Source organism: Vigna angularis, chromosome 4 (genome assembly GCF_016808095.1).
Source record: "Vigna angularis cultivar LongXiaoDou No.4 chromosome 4, ASM1680809v1, whole genome shotgun sequence".
In the NCBI taxonomy this organism is placed as follows: Eukaryota; Viridiplantae; Streptophyta; class Magnoliopsida; order Fabales; family Fabaceae; genus Vigna; species Vigna angularis.
The window spans coordinates 14,089,423-14,109,201 of NC_068973.1; the positions used below are offsets into that span (position 1 = coordinate 14,089,423).

Sequence of the window (19,779 nt, forward strand, 5' to 3'; positions counted from 1 at the left end):
AGAAAGGGTACAAAATGATGGTTCCAGTGAAAAATCTAATTCTAGTTCTCCTAGAGATGTTTTAGGTCTTGGAAATTATGGTTTTGATGCTGATGATGAAGACAATGATATATCTGTTAATGGCATTTCACAACTTCATGAGCATAGTACATATGAAACTAATTTTGTGAATGCTCAGATCAAAACCATGTCTTTACCATCCAATGTTAGAGGACTGAGGTTTGGAAAAGGGAATAGAATAATGGGAAGGGGTAGGGGGAGGATGATTCAGAAAGAAGACCTGCAGAATTCAACACAGTTTAAAAGTTTATGTATTTTTTTTTCCTTTATATTCTCTCCTTCACTCCCTTCCACGGCAACCCTTGCCTCCACCGAACTAGTCCAACTGTGGCTCTCTCCGGCCGGCCAAAATCATCATCGGCAACGCCCTCCGCCCTGGAAGTGCCACCACACACCATTGTTCCAACTTCTTTCTTTCCCACGCGAGCGAGCAAGAATGTTCCAGCTTCTTTCTTTGCCCTTAATTTTATTTTATTTCTAACTTTGCCCTTTCAGCCCTATTTATCCTTCATTTTTTAATTCAAAAAAAAGAAAAAAAACACAGTTTAGTCACGTCAGCATGCCACGTAACACCCTATTTAACGGTGTTTGATCAATTTGACGGAAAGTCTTTATTTGATCAAATTTTACACAAAAAAGGACCCAATTGAGACGTCGAAAAGAAAATGGACCTATTTGAGATTCACGCCAAAAATAGGGACCTACCGAGACATTAAACCTTTATTGAAAGATTTCTTCACGGTTCTTGAAAGCAATTTAGCGAGCAAGCATTTAAAATTTTATACTTTATATATCCAATATATATATATATATATATATTATTATTTGTGTTAAGGAAAATTGGAAAAAATATAAATTTAGGAGTACATCTTAGTTTTTGTAACGCTTAAGTGTTAATTCTAGCAAAATTAAATATTTTAAGGACACTAGACAATCACCTACTAGCTTAGTTTATATATTGAATAGATTCATTGCAACAAAAAGTAAATAATTGGTTTAATATAACAAAATATTTGCATATTTCGCTTTTCGTATAAAAAAAGAAATTAAAATTTCAATATAAAAAATTGATTCTATTATTTTCTTTTAAACTCTTTTAATGTTTAATAATTAAAATAAATAAATATAAGTTTAATTTATAATAATTTTTATATATGTTTATTAAGTAAAAAATTAATGATAATATAATTATCTTTGAGAGTTCTCTCCTCTGTGTGTTTTTTAAATAAATTTCTCCGTAGTTATTTTAATTATATATTAACGTGTTAATTTTTTATTTAATAAGTTTATGTATGTAAAAATATTAAAAATTGAATATGTGTTTAGTTATATTAATAATTAACAAAATTAAAATTACAATCTTAAAAGTGTAAATTTTTATTATATTATAAGTAGATATATTAATGTTTATTTCAATCAATTAAGTTAATATATGTATAAAATATATGATAAAAAGGTCATATATTAAATAGGATTAAAGAGAGTAAAATAATTAATTATGGTACTGACAAAAGGCTCCAATATACAGAAAAGTAGAAGAGGAAGAAAGAAAAAATTAACACCGTTTATGCTACTTAACGAAAAAGATGATGTTGGTGCAAAATTTGATAGGTGAGGAACAATTTCAAACACTTTAAAACGAGAGACTGAATTAACATTATTCAACAAAATTAAAGACAAAATAGCTATTAAAAAGTATAAAATAATTTAGTCATGTATAACAATCTGTTATCAGAAGAGAGTGCAATTTTTAATAATATAATTATATGTTTAGTTAAATTCAACTAAAATATTTAATTGACTGAATTTTTATGAACATGTTTATCTACTAAAATATGATTCTAGAATATTTTATCTTATTAATTGATATCATACATAATAAGTAATTTTTTTTCCTAGAAAGCATTTTATATTTTATGACATTATCAATTAGGAAATATGCTAGATTCTTCAAATATATATATATATATATATATATATATATATATATATATATATATATATATATATTATAGACCAGTGGAAAGAAAGGGAAAGAAGAAGATGCAGCAGAAAAGCGAGTTCGAGTTCTGCAAAGCGTGCAACATAAACCACGACCAAGGTCTCCGCCACAAGTACTTCCCTAACCACAAGAAATCCCTTTCCAGCTTCCTATCCCGCTTCCGTAAAAAACTCTCCGACGTTCGCTTCTTCCTCAACGCCCCTATCCCTCTCGATCCCCAACTCGCTTCTCGCAATCGCTTCTGGTGTGTCTTCTGCGACCAAGACGTCCACGAACACTCCAGTTCCTTTGCCTGGTACATTATCTATCCACTTTATTTATTCAAATCAAATCACTATGACCAAGCTCTGAATATTTTCAATGGATGCCATCGGTTCTTGTGATAGCGCTAATGCGATTCGCCACCTCGCCAGTGCCCAACACGTGAAGAATTTGAGGCATTTATTCTGGAAATACGGCGCTGCCGGGAATCAATTGGACGCGTTTATGTTTTCCGATGATGATGTGACTAAGGTAATCCACGAATTGTATCAGGTTTAGGAAATTGAGAAATAATTTTTGATTTGTTGTTATTTCCTCTTTGTGACTTCAGTGGGAGAGGAAGTGCGAGGCGCGAAAGGATGAAGCGAGTGAGGGAAGTCGCAGAACGGTGGTGGGTCCTTCAAATGATGATCATATCCATAATCAACTCACCAGTGGAAATAGTGATAGTTTTGAGAAAAATGTTTATTCCCATTCTGTGAATTCGTATCCTTCAAATCCTGTTTTGCCTTTACAAAGCTATACAAATGAGTATCAGATATCTAGTTCAGGACTTTCTGGAATCGCGAATGTTGCTACCTCGTCGGAAACGTGCCCTGATTCAAAACCGTTTGCTTTGCCAGATCTTTTGGGTATATGTTTACCCTGTCTACTGAAAATGTGTTTTTTTTAACACTTTACAACTATCATCTATAGTGAGATTCGATACTGTTTGGTTTTAATTTGATATTTACGGTGTGCTTTTATTGTGTCGTGTCTCAGTTGAAAGGAGAAGCCATTCTCTCCCTCATGATGGTAGACAATGGTCAAGTAATGGTTACTCCGGTCATAAACAGGTTTGTTTGGTCTTTAAGCTTTAATTGTTTCAAATAAGTCATCAGAAATCTAACTATTCGAGTTTCAGACTATCAAAAGTCATTCGGTGGTAACTTCATTGGTAAGCAAGCAAGATGAACTTGTTTGGGTTTTTGCCTAGTTTTATGTCTTCTAGTTTTCGTGTCTTGATGATCAGGATTATGGTTTGTGTAGCACACTGCGTATTTGTACTTCTTTTAATTTCTAATTTATCTTTTAACACTTTTCATATTCTTCTATAGTGTTGTACTTGTCTAACCTTATTTTTAATTCGGTATTGATGAAAAAATATTGCATTTTGTATCAATGTACCAGGGGCGTGACAATGGTAGAATGGTCAGTGGTGAAAGCATTCATGAGGGTATCTATTTGTAATTATGAACATATTGTTTTGCTTCCATCATTATAGTACTGTAAAGATGAAAAGTATGTGCCTACTGAATATGTACACTTAGCTGCGCTGCTGATTTCGTGTATGTACAAAATATTTAAGACTAACATGAATGAGAAAGAGTTTTAAGATTTTACTACTCATACAGAGGTTGATTGAAGTGGTCAAGTAGAATGATGATGCATTTTCTACTATGATCCTTTTACGTTTTCAGGTGTACAATTGATCACTCAGATTTCTTCTGTGCCTACTGAAAGTGCTGATAAAAAAGTTTATTCTGAAGCACCTCCACCATGGATTGACACAACTGAGGCAGTTCAGATGCATTCTAATTCAAACAAGTTGGGGAAGTCCAAAATGTTGAATCCAAATCGGGTAGGAGCAGCTTGGGTTGGAAAGAGAAAGATTGAAATGGAGAAGGAAAAAAGGGGAGAGACAAAAAGGAATGGGTGTGATGCCAACTGGCTTCCTAATTTTGGTAGAGTCTGGCAATCTGGTAGCAGAAGAGAATCCAGAAAAGAGTTTGAGAGGGAGAAACAGTTACAGAACTTAAATGTTGAAGCAGAGTCTAAGATGGCAATCAAGATACAGCCTTATGTAAGCAAAAGAATGGTGAGTTCTATTCTATGGTGTCAATTCTATTTTCTAAAGATCACTGGTTTAATTACGTTTGAAATTGTCAGCCAAAACCAGCTTGATTTGGGATGACTTATTAAGTTGCCCAAATCCAACTGGATGATAGATGGGATGCAAAAAGGCCTTAAGCTCATTATACCAATCTAGCCCAGATTGTCTAAAATGGTGTGATGTATCCATTTGTTGATGGTGCACCTTAAGTTTTTAAACTTGGAAATGTTAACACATTTTGCTTCGGATAGGGTCATTAATGGATATCACAGTTGTTATAAATTATTTTTCTGGTAAAATGCCTGGACCAGCCTACTTGGTGACCAGAAACAAATCATAATATCTGTCTTAAGTCTTCGAGAAACAACTAATAGAAGCTGGTGGGTTATGTTAGGTAACAGTTAGTCTGGTTTGGCGTACGGCTGTTTATCTCCAAATAATTATTGTTCCTTATGCACTTTTAACTTAAATTAGTTTCTGTTTGTCTGGTTGATGAATGTTTTTTAACTTTTAAATGTTTAGGAATTGATCTCTTTCTTAGTTTATTGCCCATCTAAGGTGGCTTCATGGCAAATAGTACATGGTGTCGTGACCCTCCTGCCATGGATGAAGTGCAAAGCAAATTGGCAAGTGAATGAGATTTTTATTTAAACAGTTGTAAATCCAGGATATTTAAACAGTTTAACGCTGAAATAAAAAATAAAAAATCCATAGAAATCATTATTGCTCATCTCTTGGGTAGGTTCAAGGCAACACTGCATAATGTGCTCGCCCTGCCTTGGGCGAAATTAAAAACAAACTGGCAAATGGATATGTGAATTTATAGCGCTAAGTTTAGTTCTTAATTTTGGATTTTCCTTCTTCCATGTACTATCATATTGATATTTCAGTTATCATATGTAAATATTAGATCTGCTCCTTATGTGTGTTCTTTGCAGCGGATGGATTGTCAGGGTGATAATGGAAGCGGATGAAATTTCTTGTCGCAAAGATGTTCGGGGAGTGAAATCCGTATGGTAAATATGCATACCAACATCTATTGCATTGGAGGTAAGAAGACTGGAAAAAATTTACTCGGTGAAATGCGGCACGTTTATGTCAACCCTCGGAAAAAAGTACCTCAGTCATTTTGCAGTATTAAAGCATAACAATAGATTACTGAAATATGTACATGCATTAAGCTAAAAATGAGGGCTGTTAGTCTGCATGAATGATTATGATGATAGGGAAACCCATTTTACGACATTTCCATTTAAATGCCTTATGATAACAATTCTTGTTATAGTTGGTCTGCCCATTTTTGTGCAGTTATTGGGTGCCTATTATCGCCTACCAGTTTGTTTTTGAATGTAAGGATGGTTACTATTGAATATTAATATTCAGATCGGTGCTGCCTTTCAGCTTGTTGAGCTTTTACATTGAATGGAACAAAATTATCCAAAGATGTACAGAGTACTGGGATTATACTTGCCAGCTATACAAAGAATACCACTGTAATGTCCTGGATCTTAACTCCTAAATTTAATCTTACATTTCAATTATTTTTGTGCTACTAACTTCTGTCCAATATTTACACCAAGACAAAGTATGATAAATTTTTCATTAAACAGTAGAATCGCGACTAAAACCTATACTGATTTGTTTGCTCAGTGTATCGTACTATTAGGAGTTCAGTAGTATATAGACGTAAATAATTTACGAGATGAGTTCCTAAATATTTGAGCGTGAAAAAAAAATTGGGCGCTGCATCTCCAAATATTTCTAAAACCCCGTGGTTAAAAGGCTAAAAAATTTTAAAAAATTGAAAAGAATCTTTGACAATATTCTTTCTAAACCTAAAACAACTTTCTCTGTTTCACTTTCGCGCGCATTTCTCTCTCGACTCTCACTTTCTCTTTTGGCCCTTTTTTCCTTCTCCATTTTTTCTAGCTCTTTCACTTCTTCTCACTCACAGATCCATTTTCCTTCTTCGTGGATCAAGGTTTTTCCTTCTATTCTGTGCATTCCTTCCTTTCTCTTCCTGTTGTTGCATTTTTCGTTGAAAGTTGGTGCATTCCTTCAAAGTTCATTTATTTATTTATTGTATGTTTGTACATTTAAAATTAGAATGCATATGTAGAATTAGAATTTGTATGATTAGAAACTGTGTTTTAAGCAAATGAGTGTGAGGGAATAGGTTAGAAAGGTGTTTTGGACGGAAAAACACATTGATCTGGGAAATGAGTTTTTGTAAAATCGGAATTGGAAATGCGAAATTACTTTCATCGTATTGGAAAACTAATTTTTTCTTCATCAGATTTTGAAATTTGATGAACACATTTTTAAATCCGATTTGTTTTTTTAATTTTAATAATTTTTTTAATGATTTAATTTAATTTTAAATAAGATTTATAATTATTTAAATTTTTTCAATTTTTTTCAATTTTTTCAATTTTGTTTTTCAATTTTTTCAATTTTTTTTCTTCAATTTTTTCAATTTAAATAAGAAAGAATTTGGTAAAAGATTGTTTTCAATTTTTAAAATTTTTTTAACCTTTTGACCACATGGTATAATGAGTATTTTAGAAAAGTTTGGAAATGTAGAGTGAACTTGGAGGTGCAGGTGAAACGTAGAACAAATTTGAAGCATGTTTCAAGGCTGAACAATATAATAACATTTGATAGTTTTTTCTAATTTTGAACTGCATGGTCCTTATCGTGTTATCGTGTTCTTATCAAGATGATACCGTATATTTTTAGCCTGTATTCAATTTGAATGAGGTAAATTGAAAAATCTAAATTATCATCCATACATATTAAGATTTGTAAAAAAGTTTTTCAAGATTCATAATCCCTTTCACATACATTTTACTGATGCATCACTGATATTCATTGTAGTTCAGAGTAAAAGGACATGATTTAGTTTGTTAGCACACTATTTAGTATTTCAGAAAATGTTGTATCTGGCCATAATAAATTACCTATGTTTGGTGCACCATGGATGACTGCATGTGCACCTGCTTTGTTGATGCTATCTTTATTTAAAGTGTGTATTATTCACGTTTGAAAACTCGATTGCGTTTCTGTATCAAGAATTTTTAGATGATAATTCGTTTTGTAAAGAAATTGACATTTTTATAGTAAAATATAATGATTGGAATAAGAATTTTAGGAGAAATGCAAATTTTAAGAAAGTACGAATTTATAAGAATCATTTGATTTTCTAAAATTACATAATCTTAAATTTTATCTTAAAAATAATAGAAATATGAAATTTTTTACGTTTTCTTATTTCTAAAATTCATATATTTTTTTATATTTTTTTCAACTAGTTTGAAATCCATGTATACATTTTTTTTGTTTGTTTTTCATATTAATTTATTAGATTAAAAATGTTCAAGTTATAATTTGATATTGAGCAACTTTATCATTTAAGAAAAATCATACATACACATAAAGTGTAATTACAACCTGAAGTAGTCGTAAGAAGTTAGTCATATGTTAATAAAAAAAGAGACCTGCATTAATATATATATATATATATATATATATATATATATATATATATATATATATATATATATATATATATATATATATATATATATATATTATATCTTGGCTTTCACATCAATTCAACACTTACTATCTAATATCATTATTACTTGTAGCATCTTATATTTTTGTCAATAGTGATAATAGCCAAAAAAATGTAATAACCAATCAGAATAAGCTAATTATAATTTTTTAACATCTACAATTCACACATATTTATCAACAAACAATACATGTTAAAAGATTCATCGACATAATAATCTAAACTCAATTTTGAATTTGTGCATTAAATAAGATATAAGAAGTCATGCACGTGCCATGAAATCATGAAATAAAATGTCATGATCGATCCAAATTTATCCAGTCTTATTCTTTCATGATAGGATAAATTCATTTATAGCCTAATAAGAAAAGGAGTTCTTTGTCCTAGATTATGCTATAGAAACCTCATTCAACTCTCATTCCTTAAACTTCATCCTCTATGAGTTAGGATAACTTCACAATATATTCTCTACTCAATGCATAACACTATATGAACCAATATGACATTCTTCCTTAGAAACACCACATTAACACACACAAATCACTATACAAATTAATTTATTCTAATAACCTACTTTCATTATCTTAAAACCATTACACTTCCATAAAATAATAATTCTTCAACAAATTTTTCAAATTTTAAATGGCCCGCCCAGTGACTCAAGCCTTGGAAGAAAATACAGATAAATGCATATAGTGATAGTAGACTCACCAAGAGACCAAACCTCCTCTGACTCTCTCCCAAATTCAGTTTTAACTCTTACTAAGTGACCTTTTCAATCACCCAATGAATGAGGCCGCGAGAGTTGATTTACTCAAGCTCGCCTAACGACTCAAGCCTTAGGAGTTGATTTAATCAAGCTCGCCCAACTAGCTATGACTTTCTCACCGAGTGAAAGGTCTTGATGCTCTCTACGATATTATTTTCAAGGCTTGCTTAGTGAGAGTGTTGCTTCCCAACTAGTCTGCATAAGTCCGACACAAAAATATGCATATCAGATTATACCTTTAACTTTAATGAAACTTTTTCTTTTTCTATACAAATCATATACTGATAGCAACCCTCCTGGCTAGGTTGCCAAAGCTCCAAGAGAAGCCATGTTGATGGTGAAAATGGTGAAATGGTGCAGAATTTGGTGGGATTAGGGGAAAAAGGCTCACAACCTTGGTGTATGGATGGTGATGGGGTGGTGTGTGATGATGCTCTTATAGAGGTTAGGCCAACTTTAGAGGAAGAAGGCTAGAGGAGACCAAATGAGATGTTCTAGCCTTTGGTGACCTAAGATAAGTATTATGACACAAAAGTGATAGCATAACTTTACTCAAATTCAAAGATAATTACAAGAGTGGGAGACACCTCTATTTATAGGCTAAGGGTGTATTCAAATTCTAAAAGCTAGACCTAAAATGAATGAGAGGGGTTCTTTGGAAAACTCTTCCTTGACCGTCTCGACATTAGATTGGTAGGGGTTCATTTGGGTGAACTCTTCCTTAACTGACTTGTTGATCGCTTCAGTAGTTCGAGAAGGTGAAGTCAATAGGGTAAGGATGAGATTTCAAGAATGTAGTTGACAAATGATATGAGACTGAGAGGTTGAGCCATAGATGATGTTGATATTAAAGCCTAATGAGGCTGATATTAAAGCCAAATGAGGTTGTGGTATTGTAATTGATCGAGATCGTGTGGGAGAGGTCGAACGACCAATATGTTGAAGCTGAATGAGGTTGAGAAAAAGCCAAATGAGGCTATGATGCGGATGACACCAAGTGGTTGAGCTGTCAAGACTAAAGAGTTGATAGGTTGTGACTGAGAAAGGCCAAGATGTAGAAGAAGCCGATCGGTCGAGCTACTGAAGCCAAAATGAGATTGATATTGAAGTTGAATAAAGATGATATTGAAGCCAAAATGGATGCATATAATATTAGACTTATTTTGTGGTCAAATGTAGGACGTTTCTAAGAAGACAAACATTGTTACACCTCCACAACCACAATTATCTCCTCTTTAACAACTTGGTGCAGCGGTAGTTACAATGGGGAATAAAACTATTGAGATAGATATGTCTCATGAACTCACATGCAAGACTACTACCACCACTTTATTTGTATGTCATAGAGATATTTGTGAAATTGTCATTGGAAATGATCTCCTCTCTACAACAGTTCTACAACTTTGGAATTTGTAAGTAAACCTTCACAAACCATGAAAATACTATCATATTGCATTCGTGTATTTATTTTAACATTATTTGTTCATATTGAAGGTATTTGCATCACCTTTGCATTGAGAGAAGGAATGCTACTATCTATGATCCTATTGTAATTCAAAGTGTAGGAAATAAATCAGAAGAGGTGCAAAAAAAGTACTTGATAGAAATGTTTGAAAAAGCTGGTAAAGAGGTCTATTTAGCACCTTACATGCATAAGTAAGTACATATTATTTGAATTCTTCATGACTAGTTTAAAATTTTCTTTTAATTAATATTATTCTAATTTGTAGGGGTCATTGACAATTGCTAGTTATTGTTCTTGATCGTTCTCTTGTAGTTTTCTTATGTTCCTTGCATAAGAAAGCTAACACATTGTCCATGAAAAATATATTGGAGGCGTAATTTTTCCTTTCTATTTTGATTCCTTCCTATATTATTATTATGATGTAATGGATGTCTACCTTTTGTATAGGTCTTTAGAAGCTCATTCAAGGTTGCAGAGTGTTCCATCTATTTCTAGGAAGAAGATGCAAATAATCACACCTAATGTAAGAGAAGTTGACCTTTGTTTTGTCATTGCTATTTTTATGAGGAATTGATTGTGTTGTTGGTTTTGTGAAATTTGGTTTAGCAAAATTGATCAAAGCTACATGGTGCAAAGGCTAGCTAGAGTGTAATATGATATTTTGTGTCATTGGTTTGAATGAGTCTTGATTATTTGTATTTAATTTGCAGTGTCGACGTCAGTTGGACAGCTATGAGTGTGAGTATTATGTAATGAAACACATGCATACCATTATTTGTGCAAACATTACTGAATCATGGAATAAGGTATTAAAAAACTAACTAAATACTTATCCAACTATTCATTACCATATTGTTTAACTCTATTAATTTATTTGTAGATCTTTAATGATTCATCTCCCATGGAAGTTGCAGACATTAAAGACATTAGAAGGAACTGAGCTTCTTTTATTTTAAGTGTTAGTAGAAACTTGGCTACAATTCAATAGTGTATGTACATTAATGTAATATTTGGATTTAATAATATAGTTTCATGTATAAATGATGTATTAAATATTATTAGACAATTTAATGTTTGAAATGAATTCTATTTTGTTAGTTCCATTGAATTTCTTCATTTGAAACTATATTGATCATAAATTGATTGGATGAGATGATAATATAAGAATATGATTATAATTTCATGGATGTCAATTGTAATAATCAATTTAAAAAAAAAAAACATATTATGACGTACTGAAAACCACATATCAACAAATCTGCTTTACAATATCTTTCGCCATATTATGACTGATTTCAGAAACTACGTCATAATACGTAAATTTTTGCTATGTTCTAAAATGCACAGACTTACTATTACGTCCAGAATTATGTCCCCAGTAACTATGTCATAATATATCATTTTTGTACTTTATAAAATGTCATTTTTTCACTAGTGATAAAAAATCAATCTTATATTTACCTATATACTAATAGACTTATATAAAGTTAACTCTACCAATTTCCACATATATTGGATAATTTACCATTGAAGCATCCAAGTAATTTCCTATGCAAACATGCCCAACGGCATTCCATTACATATTACCTATCCTCCTTTTTTTTGTTAATGTTCGTTTAATCATAATATTATTATATTAAACACTTTATTGTGTCCCCCTTGTCCTTGTCCATATCTAATATTCTTTTGAAGGAATCTCTTAACGGTATAATGCCCTCTTCCTCCCTATAAATAAAGTTTGATTCGTATAATTATATTGGTAGATGTGTTTGTTTAATTATTTTTGAAAGACTAATTGGTTTTTCTACATTAGGGATATAAATAAAGGTCAAATCCTCATATGATCCTAACATTAACTTAATATTTTCGTCCTTATCAATGGTATCGCAAGTTGTAGCGTGACATATGGGGAATTCAATTAAGAAATTCAATTATATTTTCAATGAAGCTTTCCCCCATTTATTACATTAAATAGTTCTGGTTACATGTATTATATCATGGAGCTTCTTATTGCCAAAATTTCGTTTTATTGCTCTTTCTTATATGCATTAAATCTCATTCTAGTATTTTACTTACTAGTTACTCAAAGAATTTCATTTTTGTAAATAAATTTGCTGAAGTTTATCTGTTAAAAATGAATCAGTTCTCTTTTGAAGTGATTTCATAATGTATATAGGTTTTACCTGAGCAAAATTCAGTGACAGTCAATTTTGTTCAGGTTTAAGTAATGTCTTTAAATGCAGCTGTTAAAACTGTTAAAAAGCCTTTTTCAAGGAGCTAATAAAACTCAATTACCCAGTGATTTGAAAATTTGAAATATTCCATCTGTAAAGTATGCTAAGATATTAAAAAGAAAAAGATGCCACGGCTCTGTTGACATTTCATCAAGGTTCTCCAATGATCATTTTCCATTAAGAATATAAAACTCAAGAGTGACGTTTATTTAACAATTAAAAAATATGGTGATGCTGTTGCCAATGGAAAGCAACACCTCAAAAATCTTCTCCACCTCAATTAATTGAGTTTAACAATGAAACCCTAGGCTCAGATTTTAATTAAGGTTCAGTTTGAATTTTGAGACCAATAATTCTGGGTATACTAGGGAATAATTTTGGAGAATATTGCACAAACAAACCATGGTTAAGGCAAGAGGGACATGTCACCCCTTTCATCATCGCCTTCTATTTTAAAGCGTTGCTATTGTCTTTCTCGGTGTAATCATCTGACTTTATTTGTCTTCTTAATTTCTTTGTCTTAAGAAATTTCAGCTTCAACAAGAAATGTCATCTTTGTGAGTTTGGCTAGGCCATCTTAATCAAACTATATATATCTTCAATCTCTTAGAACAAACTTTTGTTGGAGGATCTTTCTGAAGGACTACTACACAAATTAGCTTCTCTTCTTTCCCTTTTGTTGTTTTTCGCCATCTACATAAGATTTTCTCAATTATCTTATGTTTCTATAAGTGGTGAAGACAATTGATATGGGAACTAACCGGCAGCAGCATGAAATTTCAGAAGGAGGGTCTGAGGTAAAGTGGTCACAACTCAAAGCTATGTTTGTATAGTTTATGATAGTTGTATTGTAAAACGATTCTGAATCCACTCCCTAATTCAGGTTCAATATCAAGAGATAGTAGAAAATGAAGAGAAAGGTCCAACACACAGATTAATAACTGAGAGCTGCAAATCAAACAGCATGGTTGTAAAGGTAACTATCATATTCCTACTTTTTCTACTTTCTTTTTGTATGCTGCATGTTGATTTGAAGCTGAAAAATTGTCTGAATTGCAGAAACGGCAAACGTTGATTCCTGCTCACATCATAGCTGAAGCCATATCAACTATCCCTGATCTTGACATTAGATGGTCAGGTCCAATCACACCAAAAGAAATGGAATATGTTGAACAATATGTGCTAGCAAAGTATCCAGAATATTCAGGCGTCATGGAAGGAGATGGAAATGGGATAGACTTGTCTAGCTTTATCATCTATGAGGAGCCATCAGAACCCATGATGGATGATAGGGGCAAGTCACCAAGAGAGTCTTCTACATATTTGTTTGGCAGTAATCTTCCTGAAATGGATAGGGCCAAGATCCAGTTGGAGCCATCAAGATTACTTGACATTCTCAACAAGAAATCCTCATTTCCTGGAAGTTTCATCTCTATCCCAGAAATCCAAGCTCGTAATAAGATTCTGAAGCATTATGGGTTGCCTGATGAAGAGTACCTTGTTCTCTTCACTCCAAGCTACAAGGATGCTATGATGCTGGTGGGAGAAAGTTACCCTTTTCTTAAGGGAAACTACTACATGACAATTCTTGACCAGGAAGAAGACTATATCAGGGAATTTGCTTCTTTTAAGGAGTCCAAGGTGATCTCAGCACCCAAGACTTGGCTGGATTTGAGGATCAGCGGGTCTCAGCTGAGTCAAAACTTTAGGAGGAGGTGTAAGATCAGCTCAAAAGGCTTATTCTCTTACCCAGTTGATGCAAATGGAACAATGCATTGGATTTCTGAGGCTCATAGGAACAACTGGCATGTTCTTCTTGATGCATCTGCTGTGGTAGTGGGAAAGGATAGGCTGCATCTTCTTGCACTTCACCGACCAGACTTTGTCATCTGTTGTCCTGACAACACTCATTCCAACCCTTCAAGAATCACTTGCCTCATAGTGAGAAAGAAATCATTTGAGAACTCAGCTGCTTCATCTCAGGTAGTTGAGTGAGTGATAAGAACGAGTACTTTCTTACGATTTTAGAGCAACTAGCAAATGGACAAAACTTCCATGCAGATTCTTAGTGTTTTTTCTCCTATCAGAATTGGAACTTCACCTTAAGTAATTTATATCAATCTTTATGCAGAAAAACTAAGGTGAACCTCCAATTCTGATTGAAGGAACCATTTAATAAACTGCGTTAGTTTTGTCTCAGCAAAATTGGGTATCATTGACTCTCAAAAGTCATGAATTTTCCGGGAGTACTTTTGTAGATTGAATAAATGAAAATAGGCATATGTATAAGACCACTTATTACTGGTAGGAAGGATTAAGCATTCCTAATCTTTTGGTCTGTTTGTAACTTAAAAAAAGCTATATAATTAATTATCTTAGTTTGGTATGTTATTTCTGCCAAACCCATTTCTTCAATATTAATTATAGTTCCGAAGAACTTTATCCTACTTTAGCTTCTGACTTCGATTCTGGGAGAGTAACAAATTACAAATGCATGTGTTGGTTTCAAAACTCTTTTATCAAGTTCTGCTATGCTTAGTCTTCAAACCTTTTGGCTCCAAAAACTTGAAGCTTGGAAACCCTGGTCATTTATATTTTATCTTGCAAGACACAAAAATAGAAATAGACACCCGTGCATATTTTAGTTAGCTGAGTGGTTTCACGAAATTCTGCGCTGGCATTTGGTAACTACTATGTTTAGGGACGTGTAGACCAAGACATGTCATGCATTAAGTTGTCTGAGTGAAGCATGTCCAGTCACGTTAACATGTTGTCTGCAGTGCAAAAGTCAAAAACTCAAAAGGTTCGTTTTGTCCTTCTTTGCTTTGTTCTATGTGTAGAGTACAAAAGCATAAGTTTCTTAAAACCAAGTCAGTGATTCAGAAACATAATTGTCTGGATCAGTTCAAGAAAATGTTCAAAAAGAAATGCAATAGATTCGCTATCTAATTTGCTACCTTCATTTCATGCTCAAAGTGCTTCTTTGTTTTTGAGGATCTGGTAGGTGGACATAGACTGTAGCATCATAGACTCGAAAATGCTTGATGGAGGACTTTTCTTTCAACAAAAGCCATTTTTCACCCAAATACACACATGGACCCAAACCCAAATGACTCAAATAGCATTCCAAATATTTATGCAGATTGCACAATTTTTTTAGATCACAATTTAGTACTAGAAGAGCCAAATTTTAAACTTTACTATTTTTTTGTGAATGATATTTTTCCAAAATTCTCTTCTCTTTTAAATGAAAAAGATAAAAGAAGTTAAAAATCCAGTTCAAAATTTCAGTTATCCGATAACTGAATTCTAATGTGTTTTTCAATCAGTTTCCTTTCTCTTACAATTCAAAATTCAATTATTGGAGAACCAAAATTTAACCTGAAACACTACTGTATCTGAATAATTTTTTAGTTCATGATGAAAAAATCGTCCCTAACAGCAATCATAGCATTCTTCAAAATATTCAAAAGGTAAAATAGTACTGAATGACAAATGTATGAGGGTCAAAGAATTATTATTTGTCATGTTAGGTTCCAAATGCTCTAGAGAAAAAGTGGCCACAAATGAATAAAGATAATGCATCTTTTTGTCTTGTCAAGATTGAAAGTTTATTATGGTGCACAAATAATGCAGTTCCTAGTAGATGATCTAAATGGGAGAATAGTAATGCTTTCAACATGATAGGTTACTTTAGAGTTTATTTGGATAATTTTTTTTAAGAAAATGATAGGTTTCAGCATAACTTGGCAAGAAAACAAGAATTAGCTTCATACAAAAATTTACCACATGCCTTTTGTGCAGAGACTATGGTTATTCTACCTGGCCCTGATTGTACGAAGATTCCTAGAAATTACCCTATTCGTAAATTTTTGAACTTTTTCTATGAAAATTATAATCTTCTAGTATATTGACATATCTTTTAATTAATTAACAAATTTTTAATAAAAAAATAAATGTTGAAAATTAATGAGAAAAGGCTTTTACTTTTGTATTAGGAGAAGAAGGATAACCATGAATTTTGTAATCATTATTCTCTTCAAACACTAATGATTGTATGCGGAACAATGTGATTAATTTTAAATATCGATTTTAAAGAATAACATTATATTCTTTTACAAATTAATGTCAATAAATAACATAAACACTAGTTATTTGAATAATTCAACTCAAAGACCGAACAATAAATAGCAAGTTACTTAAATCTTATTACTTCACTTAGTTATAATAATGTCCCCACATCCACCTTAAGAGTAGTTGAGAATACTCACAATCTCCCTTTAAATCTCAAGCTATTTGGCCATTCCTATTTTGAAGAAAACAAAGTAAATGTAGGTATATATGGGCTTCACGCATAACTAAAGACTTAAATAGGAAAATATTCTTTTATGGTTTACTGAAATGAAATGCATTTATTATTATTAGATATATTGAACTATGAACACCTATTTTTACTAAAATTGTAATTCCATGATGCCATTAACAATTGCCATTCAGTTGTCTTACGTGAAGCAATTTAATATAAGTGTTGACATATTGTTTTGTAATGTCAAGTTCATGACTTTCTTGCAATCTTTCTCCAATCCAATAAACATCCACATTTTACCTATTTGTAAGAAAATGATTTTAAGGAAAAAAGTGATTTTTCATTTTTACGCAGAGAACCCATTTCCTATAAATAGTCCAACTGTGCCATTTCCACTAGCTAAAAGAGGAATGTGCATATGGCATGATGTCTTCATTTCATTTTCATTGAATCCTGATTTCAATAGATTCTGCTTATACTTGTGACAGAAATAGTATGTCTTGCATATTCAGTCTCATTACTACAACAAAACTCAACGCTACAGTACATAAAACAGGGGATAGACGCCACTGCATATGACAAGTTAAATAAAAGGGGAAATACATAATCTTGCTACAAAAAACTACTACAAACTACGTGCCCATTGCTCACTATAGGCCAAACCCTGCAACTAGAAAAGCACTATATTTTATACATTGAAAAAACCAAGCATCAGGGAATATTTGGTGTTGACAGTCAGTACCTTGTTCTGCCATCACCCTCAGTAATCACATCCTTGAAGGATCCATTACTGGGAATCATCGGCAGCACGTGTTCCTGATGAGGCACTATGACCTCAAGAAGATAGGGGCCGGGAGTGTCCAGCATTTTCTGAATTGCCCGTCTAAGCTCTTCCTTCTTCGTCACACGCTCCCCGGGTATCCCACAAGCATCTGCAAACTTTAGCATGTTCGGGAATATCTCATTCTCCCTCGAGGGATCTCCCAGATACGTGTGTGCTCTGTTGGCCTTGTAGAACCGATCCTCCCACTGAACCACCATACCCAAGTGCTGATTATTCAACAACAATATCTTAACAGGGAGATTCTCCACTCTTATAGTCGCCAACTCCTGAATATTCATTATGAAACTCCCATCTCCATCAATGTCGACAACCAAAGCACCAGGGTTCGCTACAGCAGCACCAATAGCCGCAGGCAATCCAAAACCCATAGCTCCAAGACCCCCTGAAGTCAACCACTGTCTAGGCCTCTTGTACTTGTAGAATTGTGCAGCCCACATTTGATGCTGCCCTACCCCAGTGCTAACAATAGCATCTCCATTTGTTAACTCATCAAGAACCTCAATTGCGTGCTGAGGAGAAATCCCATCAGCAAACTTCTTATAACTCAAAGGAAACTTCTCTTTCTGCATATTAATATCTGCTCTCCAAGCTCCAAGATCTAGCTTACCCTTCACCCCTATATCCTCCAAAATCCTATTAATACCCTGTAATGCCAACTTCAAATCCCCACAAACCGATACGTGTGGCTGCTTATTCTTCCCAATCTCAGCGGAATCAATATCAATGTGAACAATCTTAGCCCTACTAGCAAATGCCTCCAGCTTCCCGGTGACACGGTCGTCAAACCTCACCCCAAAGGCAAGCAACAAATCACTTTTATCAACGGCGTAGTTGGCATAAACAGTACCATGCATCCCCAACATTTGAAGGGAATGTTCGTGGCCCATGGGGAAAGTTCCAAGGCCCATTAAAGTGCTGGCAACAGGAATTCCGGTGAGTTCCACAAATCGCTTCAGCTCGGCGCTGGAGTTCAAAGAGCCACCTCCCACATACAAAACGGGCTTCTGGGCCTCCAGTATGAGTCTGACAATCTGTTCCAACTGGGCATCGCTGGGGGGCTTGGGCAGCCTGGCGGCGTACCCGGGGAGCTTATCGGGAAGGTCCCAATTAGGAACTGCCAGTTGCTGCTGAACGTCTTTGGGAACGTCAATCAGGACTGGGCCGGGACGGCCAGAAGTGGCGACGAAGAAGGCCTCGCTGACGACCCGCGGAATATCGTCGACGTCGAGGATGAGGTAGTTGTGTTTGGTGATGGATCTGGAAACTTCCACGATGGGGGTTTCCTGGAAAGCGTCAGTGCCGATCATCCGCCGCGGGACCTGCCCGGTAATGGCCACCACCGGTACGCTGTCCATCATCGCGTCTGCTAGGCCGCTCACCAGGTTCGTGGCGCCAGGACCGGAGGTGGCGATACACACGCCGGGTTTCCCAGACGACCGCGCGTAGCCCTCGGCCGCGAACACGCCGCCCTGCTCGTGGCGCGGGAGCACGTTGCGAATGGCCGGAGCACGCGTTAGCGCCTGGTGGATTTCCATCGACGCGCCGCCGGGGTACGCGAAGACCGTGGTGACGTCCTGCCGCTCCAGCGCCTCCACGAGGATGTCCGCGCCCTTGCGCGGCTCACATGGCGCGAAACGCGAGAGGAAGGGCTCGGCGGCCGGTGGCGACACGACGACAGCTGTTGGTGTGGCTGCGGGAGGCTTGGGGTGGGAGCATGAGATTGCGAGAGGGTGAGCGTGAGAGGGTTTGGTAAGGGTTGGGTGAGAGAGAGGGATGTTGGATCTGACAATGCGTTTGGGGAAGGCCGAGTACGAGGAACAAGCAGAAAATGGAGTTCTGGACGCGGTGGCCGCCATTGTTAACTGAGGGTACATGGGAACGCTCTGTGTGTATGGTCATGATTTTATGGAGAGGGAAGAGAACTTTAGTTTTACCCTTTTACCCTTCCGTTTTGTCTATAAGTCCGATAGTTCTCTGTGGGTAAAATGAGAATTTCACTACAGTACACTGAGTGTGAGTGGTGTCGACTATAGAATGGGAGTGTGATGTGAAAGTGTGATGATACCCACACAGACTATGCAAATAATAGAAGCAGCAATTTTTTTATGGTTGTGTTTTGGCAGGGCCCCACCCACTTAAACCTTAAAACATAAATCACTTGAGGAGACAGGAAAAAACTAGACAATTAAAGTTATTTTAAATCATTTTAACTATACTTTATGAATTCCATAATAAATTCAAATGGCATGTATCAAATTTCAAATTTTATATAATACATCTATCAATAATTAATATATTTTAGTGCGGAAAGTCCATAATTAAGGATTAACTTATTAAAGAATATATGTCTAATGGAATTTGTAAAATCTAATTTTTATAGTATAAGAT

The 19,779-nt window shown here is 34.5% G+C and overlaps 4 protein-coding genes across 11 annotated transcripts; 3 read left to right on the forward strand and 1 right to left on the reverse strand.

The window, feature by feature from the left end:
• Positions 1 to 2,076: 2,076 nt before the first annotated feature.
• LOC108332008 (TITAN-like protein) lies at positions 2,077 to 5,737 on the forward strand. Of its 8 annotated transcripts, none has more exons than XR_008248557.1 (9): positions 2,077 to 2,357; positions 2,449 to 2,575; positions 2,655 to 2,955; positions 3,086 to 3,159; positions 3,228 to 3,260; positions 3,494 to 3,539; positions 3,784 to 4,181; positions 5,135 to 5,246; positions 5,580 to 5,737. XR_008248557.1 is itself a non-coding variant. In XM_017567088.2 (8 exons), exons 1-8 carry the CDS (start codon positions 2,104 to 2,106, stop codon positions 5,168 to 5,170), a joined length of 1,269 nt encoding a protein of 422 aa, XP_017422577.1. In that variant the 5' UTR covers positions 2,077 to 2,103; the 3' UTR covers positions 5,171 to 5,599. The 8 variants fall into 8 exon arrangements, 4 of the variants coding, with proteins under 4 accessions (XP_017422577.1, XP_052732885.1, XP_017422578.1 ...); XR_008248556.1 differs by having other exon boundaries at positions 5,598 to 5,737; XR_008248555.1 differs by having other exon boundaries at positions 5,505 to 5,599.
• A 2,298-nt stretch (positions 5,738 to 8,035) lies between these two features.
• On the forward strand, positions 8,036 to 11,015 carry LOC108330269 (uncharacterized). Its single transcript, XM_017564764.2, has 5 exons — positions 8,036 to 9,954; positions 10,037 to 10,198; positions 10,455 to 10,530; positions 10,718 to 10,813; positions 10,888 to 11,015. The coding sequence occupies exons 1-5, from the start codon at positions 9,806 to 9,808 to the stop codon at positions 10,945 to 10,947; spliced, it is 543 nt and encodes a 180-aa protein (XP_017420253.1). The 5' UTR covers positions 8,036 to 9,805; the 3' UTR covers positions 10,948 to 11,015.
• A 1,548-nt stretch (positions 11,016 to 12,563) lies between these two features.
• Positions 12,564 to 14,656, forward strand: LOC108331221 (uncharacterized). Its single transcript, XM_017565868.2, has 3 exons — positions 12,564 to 13,038; positions 13,125 to 13,217; positions 13,301 to 14,656. Exons 1-3 carry the CDS (start codon positions 12,991 to 12,993, stop codon positions 14,234 to 14,236), a joined length of 1,077 nt encoding a protein of 358 aa, XP_017421357.1. The 5' UTR covers positions 12,564 to 12,990; the 3' UTR covers positions 14,237 to 14,656.
• A 2,354-nt stretch (positions 14,657 to 17,010) lies between these two features.
• Positions 17,011 to 19,285, reverse strand: LOC108329887 (acetolactate synthase 3, chloroplastic). Its single transcript, XM_017564258.2, has one exon. It carries the CDS (start codon positions 19,263 to 19,265, stop codon positions 17,283 to 17,285), a length of 1,983 nt encoding a protein of 660 aa, XP_017419747.1. The 5' UTR covers positions 19,266 to 19,285; the 3' UTR covers positions 17,011 to 17,282.
• Between the last annotated feature and the right edge of the window lie 494 nt (positions 19,286 to 19,779).

Coding starts and splice junctions, on each gene's coding strand:
- LOC108332008 (XM_017567088.2), top strand. CDS start 2,104: ATGCAGCAGAAAAGCGAGTTCGAGTTCTGCAAAGCGTGCAACATAAAC. Junction 3,261..3,493: donor ATTCGGTGGTAACTTCATTG/GTAAGCAAGCAA, acceptor TCAATGTACCAG/GGGCGTGACAATGGTAGAAT. Junction 4,182..5,134: donor CTTATGTAAGCAAAAGAATG/GTGAGTTCTATT, acceptor TGTTCTTTGCAG/CGGATGGATTGTCAGGGTGA.
- LOC108331221 (XM_017565868.2), top strand. CDS start 12,991: ATGGGAACTAACCGGCAGCAGCATGAAATTTCAGAAGGAGGGTCTGAG. Junction 13,039..13,124: donor TTTCAGAAGGAGGGTCTGAG/GTAAAGTGGTCA, acceptor TCCCTAATTCAG/GTTCAATATCAAGAGATAGT. Junction 13,218..13,300: donor CAAACAGCATGGTTGTAAAG/GTAACTATCATA, acceptor TCTGAATTGCAG/AAACGGCAAACGTTGATTCC.
- LOC108329887 (XM_017564258.2), bottom strand. CDS start 19,265: ATGTACCCTCAGTTAACAATGGCGGCCACCGCGTCCAGAACTCCATTT.
- LOC108330269 (XM_017564764.2), top strand. CDS start 9,806: ATGGGGAATAAAACTATTGAGATAGATATGTCTCATGAACTCACATGC. Junction 9,955..10,036: donor GTTCTACAACTTTGGAATTT/GTAAGTAAACCT, acceptor TTCATATTGAAG/GTATTTGCATCACCTTTGCA. Junction 10,531..10,717: donor TGCAAATAATCACACCTAAT/GTAAGAGAAGTT, acceptor TTTAATTTGCAG/TGTCGACGTCAGTTGGACAG.